The sequence below is a fragment of the Sinocyclocheilus anshuiensis genome, unplaced genomic scaffold (assembly GCF_001515605.1).
Source record: "Sinocyclocheilus anshuiensis isolate Anshui unplaced genomic scaffold, SAMN03320099.WGS_v1.1 scaffold502, whole genome shotgun sequence".
NCBI classification, from domain to species: domain Eukaryota; kingdom Metazoa; phylum Chordata; class Actinopteri; order Cypriniformes; family Cyprinidae; genus Sinocyclocheilus; species Sinocyclocheilus anshuiensis.
Genome location: NW_015544194.1, coordinates 2,389,705 through 2,397,650, shown reverse-complemented (window position 1 = coordinate 2,397,650; position 7,946 = coordinate 2,389,705). Strand labels below are relative to the sequence as shown.

At 37.1% G+C, this 7,946-nt stretch overlaps 1 protein-coding gene across 1 annotated transcript in view; it reads right to left on the bottom strand.

Annotated features, from left to right (window-relative positions):
• The window catches only part of LOC107696664 (SHC SH2 domain-binding protein 1-like), a 25,923-nt gene that overhangs the window by 16,098 nt on the left and 1,879 nt on the right, over nucleotides 1-7,946 (bottom strand). The window contains exons 5-7 of the mRNA XM_016497126.1: nucleotides 4,495-4,590; nucleotides 3,794-4,024; nucleotides 2,826-3,003 (exon numbers count right to left, since the gene is read on the bottom strand). Of these exons, the coding sequence (XP_016352612.1) occupies nucleotides 2,826-3,003; nucleotides 3,794-4,024; nucleotides 4,495-4,590 (505 nt within the window). The remainder of the gene's footprint in view (nucleotides 1-2,825; nucleotides 3,004-3,793; nucleotides 4,025-4,494; nucleotides 4,591-7,946) is intronic.

Here is a 7,946-nt window from a genome sequence, read left to right as displayed (position 1 = left end):
TTTGTGTTCTACTGAAGAAACAAAGTCACCTACATCTTGGATGCCCTGGGGGTAAGCAGATAAACATCAAATTTTCATTTTTGGGTGAACTATCCCTTTAACTCCTCATCTGCACGCGCTCTCTTTGAAATAGGAATTGTTGCCACATTTTTTGTTAACATCTTTCATTTATCGCCATCTCGTTTGTATTTGGCCAGTTTGGAGAAAGCCTCACCAAACCTGACCAGCCAGGCATTTGCGATCACGGGAACTTGTACAAACGCGGATAGGTGACATGAATGGAGACCTTCACAGCCCTTGTAGCAGTGCTTCAGTCCAAAAGAACTGAAATAAAAAGCGCCCATCCATAAAAATAAAAAAAAAGTGTCTCACACGGCTCCGGGGGGGTGAACAAAGGCCTCCTGTAGCGAATCCATGCGTTGTTGTAAGAAAAATATCCATATTCAAAACGTAATAATCACTTTAATGTAGCTTGCGCCAACAGTTGTACATGGAAGCAGCTCCGGGAGGATGACATAAGATGCCAGCATTGCGCATGCGTCGGTGAGTCTCGTGAAAACCAACGTTTGCTTACAGGAGCAAAGGAAGCAAAGTTTCCTTACTTTAACAAAGGAAAACCAGTCTCCTCTTGGCTTATATCGAAATCCTCCGACATTCTTCTTTACAAATCCTCGTTTTGTGTACTTCTAATTCTTGACCATTGTTTTGTTTTGATCTCTCCCCTGCACTTCCGCGTGCGTCAATTCTGAGCGTAGCATGCGCAAAGCCAACCTCATACGTCATCCTCCCGGAACTGCTTCCGTTTACAACAGTGAGTGCAAGCTAGATTAAAGTGATTATTACATTTTAAATATGGTTATTTTTCTTACAAAAACACATGGATTCGCTACCGGAGGACTTTGTTCAGCCCCCGGAGCCGTGTGAGACACTTTTTTTTATGGATGGGCGCTTTTTATTTCACTTCTTTTGGACTGAAGCACTGTAACACCTGCTGTCTGCAATGATAGAGCTTGGAATAGCCAGGACAATTTTTAATATAACTCCGACTGGATTCGTCTGAAAGAAGAAAGTCATATACACCTAGGATGCCTCGGGGGTGAGTAAAACACAGCCTAATTTTCATTTTTGGGTGAACTAACCCTTTAACATACTGGTAGTTCTTTTGTCACTCAATTATTATTAAAGACAGATGCGAAAATAATCAGTGGATATAAGTTATATGGTGACAGTTATATGCAAGCAAAACGTGAGGGGTAAAATCATAAAACAAAACTTTCCTCCTTACTGATTATACACAAGTATGAGTGACATCTTGGTTATTATTCTGTTATATATATATATATATATATAACCGGCCGCTCAGTCTCACGTCTTGCCGATTCCGAGCCGATCCTTTTATTGCCAGCGGCGCCGGCAATGACGTCACAGCAACGCGCACACTCACAGTCACGTGTAAACATGTCGTTTCGAGAGAGAATGATTCTAATTTTAATTGCATTCAGTGTAAACAGCGACTGATAATGTATTTATGTCGTGCCAGATGAGGCTTGCACAGCCTGAATGAGTGTGTGAGAGAGACAGCACACACAAAGTAGCCTAACTCACAGAAATGTATAGATGCATTCTGCGGTACAAAAAAAAAAAAAGATATTTACAAAATATGATTTAGGTAAGCAACATTATACGGCCATGATGTTTCCTCGAATATCAACATCAACACGGTTGCAATGTAACACTGATTTTATACAATAGTATTTAAAATAAATTATTTTATGCAAAATGTATTTCTGCAAAATAAAAATATGCAAAAATTATTTATGCATTTGAAATTTTGCTGTGGAAATGCATCTAATGCCACTTCAGATGCAGCTTCTGTTTCCTCAGCAGTGGAAAGATAGAGTTTGTTAATACTAATTTAATTTGAATGGTAACAATTCTACAGTTTGTTATTATTCTAACTGAATTAATTGAAACAAAGTAAGAATTTGATGTGAAAGATGACACGTTTAATAAGGTTAAGGGGGGAAAAAAAATTACCATTTCTAAACATAGTGAAATGACTGAGGAGCATTTTGCGAAATATTACACCATATACTCATTATATTTTACTAAACCTGTTAATCTTAATTATTTAACGTACAGTATTTTTAAATTAATCTGTTATGAAACATGCTATGACAGCCATTGTGTAATTGAATATATTTTAACAAATAGCTTAGAAATTTTATTATTTATAAATTAATTTAAAAACTGCATTATGTGCAGTTTACATGTTTGCATACAATTATTTATTTTTTTATTTTTTAAAGTTGAGTGTTGATCATCTATTTAAAAATAAATAGTAATTAAATTTAAGTTTGGGTTAAGTTGTTAGGCCTAATTGTAACCTTATAATGTAAAAGGGCTCCCTATAGTTTTAAGCATAAGCTGAGGTAGATTTTTATCACTAAGAACATTTAAACTATAACTGAATGTATTTAAAGAAAGAGCAACTTGTTCAGTAAACCATTTAAAAAAAAAAAGTTTTTCCCCCTGCTGTACCGAAATCATACCGAACAGTGACGTTAAAACCGAGGTACGCACCGAACCATCATATTTGTGTACCGTTACACCCCTAATATATATATATATATATAACAAAAAGCACTAAGGCTAATGTGTGAATATTTCTCACAGTCTAGATATCATAAACCCCTTCCAAAATCCCCATTTACAAAGCCAGTACAGGAGAAAACAAGACCATTATCCTGAAAAGGTGAGTACAAGGTCTTCTGACCAGCATGTAACTTTTTAACATAAAAAAAGAGAAAGGATTATACACACACCTGCACTTCAAACTCTTCACCTGAATAGTGGGGCATCAGTTTGTCAGTTATCAAGCTTTGAAGCTGGTGAACTGTGGCCGAGGCAGATACCAAGTGAACCACTCGGTCGCCAGTGGGACGTGGCCCCTTTGCCCTGCATGACTGCTGACCGGAGTTCACCTTGTAGCCCAGAACATACCTGCAAAGGACACACAGGTGGAATGGGTGAGCAACCCAAAGAACTAGCAGGCACACTCTCTCAAACACAGCTGTTCGCATTGACGCGTCTTCGATCCCATCTGGAATCTGGTAACTAGGAAAGACTGATGATTAATTGTAGAGCAGTGCGTATTAATCCTGAGGTTTGGAAAACGTAAATAAGTCAATACTTCGAAAAGCGTGAATGTCTGGTTGCAATATTAATCACATTTATACTTAGTGCTGGGCGGTAAGACCAAAAATTTATATCACGGTATTTTTCAAAATTATACCGGTTTCACGGTACGCTAAGGTTTATCCAAAAAAGTCGCTAGGTTTGTCAGTATGAATATTCTATGGAAAAAAGCCGCTAAAAGGGTCTGAAGTCGCACTCGTGTGTGTGTCAGACGCGGGAGCTGATGGCAGGGGGCGGTGGATATTTATGGCGGTCAATGTGGATATTGTGGATGAGTTCTTCGGTGTCATCACGTTCTATTAGTTCTACAGCTTCAGTTTCGGAACTTTCACGCTTAGTAACACATACAGTTGTTCCCTTTCAAACAGTGTCGCGTTCCGAACGTTGTTTAAGCGACATACATCGGTATTGCGGTATTTAAAAAATTCATATCATAACAAAAATAAACACCGGTATTCGGTATGAACCGGTATACCGCCCAGCACTATTTATACTCATTATGTTATTCTCCTGATTAACTGAGGAGCAAAGCCATGTTGTGGGTACATATGTACAAACACCTCTCAATCTCAACACACGCAGCAGTAATAATCACCTGAGCAGCGGGTTTTCAATAATACGCAGCTTGCGTTTAAGTGCTTCCAGCTGCTCATACAGACGCAGTCCTTCCACCATGGATACGTTGTCTTGCTCAGACTCAGAGTCGCTGTCCAGGCCACTTCTCAGGCTGGAAAACTCCTGAAACTTCTCAAAGCAGAGTGCCAGTGTCGAGTGATACTCGGCTACAAGACCAGCTGGAACACGATCCTCCAAGATATCATAGTACCTGTGGAAAATACATGGAGGGGGAGATGAATATGGATATGAGCAGACAGAAAATTCTGTACTTATAAAAGGTGAAAATGTGAAATTTCTGCATAACTGGTGGACCAAAAAAAACTGCAATCAAACTTAAAGAATAAATAAATGTCACAATGGTATCATTAGACTCATTTATTTGACATCTCCACTGTTGTTTATGCCAATGTGAGTTTAAAATTAGATATCCTGCGCTTAGATTAAATAGCACATTTCATAATGACTCTGTAAATTATTTGCAAAGTACATTTATTTGCATTTCTCGAAGCAATTTATAGTGTTGTCATATAATGAACTGTTCATTACTGAGTACACACTGCCACCTGGTGGTCGAAGCTTCTTTACAGTAGCCACAGAGCTGCTGGGATAACATAGATTTATTCAGTGTTATGCGGTCATGCTTCAGGGGAAGAAACAGGACACACAGAGGACACTTACAGCCTAAGACGAGGCTCCACACACCGAACAAAGTAATCAAAGTCATCGTCCTCATCTTCCTCATCCCACTTCCTCCAGATATGCTTATAGAAAAACCTGTGGGGATTAGACAGAAACGTGCGAGAGTGAATGATGGAGGGGAGGGGGAGAAAGCCAGTGTGGGGGGGTCGGGGGGGAGTGAGAGTGAGACTGACAGGAAAACCTGCTTAACCGGTCAGGTCAGTATAATAGAGTAAACTCTTCATAAATCACAAACCGTTATACAATTGTACATTCGCATCGCTATTTTGATACTCAAATTGTGACACACAGAATTAAATTTCATTAGATACGCAAACCAAGATATTCATTCCACATTTCAAAATGTACAATAGTTCATGTATTATGGAATGAAATATGAAATAAAAATTAACAATAATATATTAAGAAATAAGAAATTTACTAATTAGCTTACAGCTTATGTAGTTGAAACGTGTGGGTGTATGTGTGTGTGTGTGTGTGTAACCCTGGACCACAAAACCAGTCATAAGGGTAATTTTTACTATAACTACTTCAGTCTTATTAAAAAGGTACTGTTTACCCAGTATTTGTGTGTCGTATTATATAAAAATATACTGTTTACCTAATACTTGTGCTATGTATTTTTATGCAGATTATATTCGATTATTTTGCTTTATACTACGGGGCCGTTGAATGCTTGAATCTGATTGGCTGACAAACGTTCTGAGGTGTGCAATTATCTTCAGGGAAACGCACGGCGAATGTAGTTCCAGGCAGCTCTCTTGACCGCATTACAGTTCCATATCACTTCGCATAGTTAACTGTAATAACGGAAATTAGCATACAGTACCTATACAGCACACAGGAATTACTGCAATCACACGTGCTCGCACACGCACACTACGGTCACGCAGTTTGCACAAAATGGTGTTGTTAGCACTGCCCTGACGATTTTATCAGTTATCCTATATAGTGTAGCAACTTAAAGGTTAACTTAAACATTTCTCACTAGCGAGGTAACAACAGAGCTGTTTAGAGACGCTGCTGCAGAACACTATTGAGGGACACTCAGAGGTAGCCTAATTCACACAAGCTCTCTCTCTCTCTCTCTTTCTTTCTCTTTCTCTGTGTGTCTCTGTCTCGCTCGCTCTCTTTCTAATAACTTCATTAATAACTGCATTAGAATGCTATCAACGGCTCGAGCCTCCATTACCAGCTTTAAAACGACGTTTTGGAACTAGCAAAAGAGGCGTTGGACGAGATGCGGAAGAAATAATCCTACTCACAATAGCGATTTAAGTACAAAAACCAGACGAATCCCTATAAATATATCATCTGATCGATGTCTTGAGGTGTGGTAACCATATTATAAGCGGAAAAAATTGACTCCGGGCCGTTGAATTACCGGTATTAGAAAAATAATGCACACCCGAGGTGTAAAGGCCGCTTCGCGTCGTGGCCGCATCACCACCTTGGGTGTGCATTATTTTTCTAATAATTTAACGGGCCGTCGTCAATTATTCCTTACATATATAATATGTATATTATATTATTATTCAGTAAGGATTTTAATTAAAAGATCAAAAGACAGTAAAGTAAAGACAGTAAAGACACTTAGAACATTATAAACTATTTCTATTTTAAATACCAAGTTCAAAAGAATTAAATTTACTCAAAGAACACTGGAAAAAAATATCACAACTTCCACAAAAATATTTAACACTTTCAACTTTGACAATGAGAAATGTTTCCTGAGCACCAAATAAGCATATTAGAATGATTTGTAAAAGACATTGCAGACTTATTTTAAATTGCATACATTTCACAATATTACTATTTAGGCTAACTGTATTTTTAGTCAAACTGACTTTTTGACTGTAGTGTATGTGAATATACACTTCCGTTCAAAAGTTTGGGATCAGTAAGATTTTTAATGTTCGAGTCTCTTGTGCTCATCAAGGCTGTATTTATTTGATCAAAAATACAGAAAAACTGTAATATTGTGAGAGATTATTTCAATTTCTTATACTTTAAGATATAATTTATTTCTGTGATCAAAGCTGAATTTTCAGCATCATTACTCCAGTCTTCAGTGTCACATGATCCTTCAGAAATCATTCTAATATGCTGATTTATTATCAGTGCTGGAAACAGTTGTGCTGCTTCATGTTTTTTTTTTGTTTTTTTTGGAAACTGATACTCTTTTCTGGATTCATTTATGAATAAAAAGTTAAAAAGAACAGCATTTATTTAAAATTAATCTTTTCTAACAATGTGAGTCTTTACTATCACTTTTTATCCATTTAACACATCCTTGCTGAATAAAAGTATTCATTACTTTCAAAAAAGAAAGAAAAAAAAAATTACTGACCCCAAACTTTTGAAAGGTAGTGTATATTGTAACACAAGATTTCCATTTTGAATAAATGCTGTTTTTTGTTTTTTCATAAAAGAATCCTGAAAAAGTATCACAGGTTCCAAAAAACATGAAGCAGCACAACTGTTTCAAACATTGATAATAAATCAGATGCTGAAAATTCAGCTTTGCATCACAGCAATAAATTATATTTTAAAGTATATTAAAATGAAAACTGTCATTTTAAATTGCAATAATATTTCACAAAATAACAGGGTTTTCTGTATTTTTAATCAAATAAATACAGCCTTGATGAGCACAAGAAACTTCAGTAAAAAAAAAAAAAAACTTACTGATCCCAAACTTTTGAATGGTAGTGCATGCATTTCAAATAATTTGCAGATTTACTTCCTACTAGGGATGTCAACGATTAATCGATGATCACGAATGCGTGTAAAGTACAAGCCTAGTTTACATTATAAATAATAGTTTAACATTCAAATACATTACGACTATGGAAACATTTGGATTTGTGCCAAATGAGACGCGAGTAATAACCTCCAAATACATCTAGTCAAACCCACGCTCGCTCCGTCTCGTATGCACGCAAGCATGCACTGTCGCTATCTAGCCAAACACTCGCTCGCTCCGTCTCGTATGCACGCAAGCATGCACTGTCACGATCTAATGTACTGTAAATGCCGGATTTTTAAAAACAAATAGGCCTACTGGAACGCAAAAATTTTAAATCTGACATTTTCCGGAACAGGATCCAGCAGGATCAAATTAAGTACTGGTCATAATACTCACATGATAATGTTTCATGTGATCAACAGTGTGTTTTGCTGCAGCAGCTTTTTATACCACACTTGTCATAATCAGAGCTTATAATTTGTAAATAAATACTTGCTGGATTCGAAACAGCAATTAAAAGGCGCTGTTTATACGTTTTCCCGGAGCATTCAATGCTGTCACTAAACGGTGATGCCACAACAAGAGCATCGTTCACAAGTTTCTGTAGGACCTAACTAGCCTAGGCACAGGTTTTCAAGCCCTGGGACAAAATGGGATGCTTTAAGGAAAATGTATAGCCTAT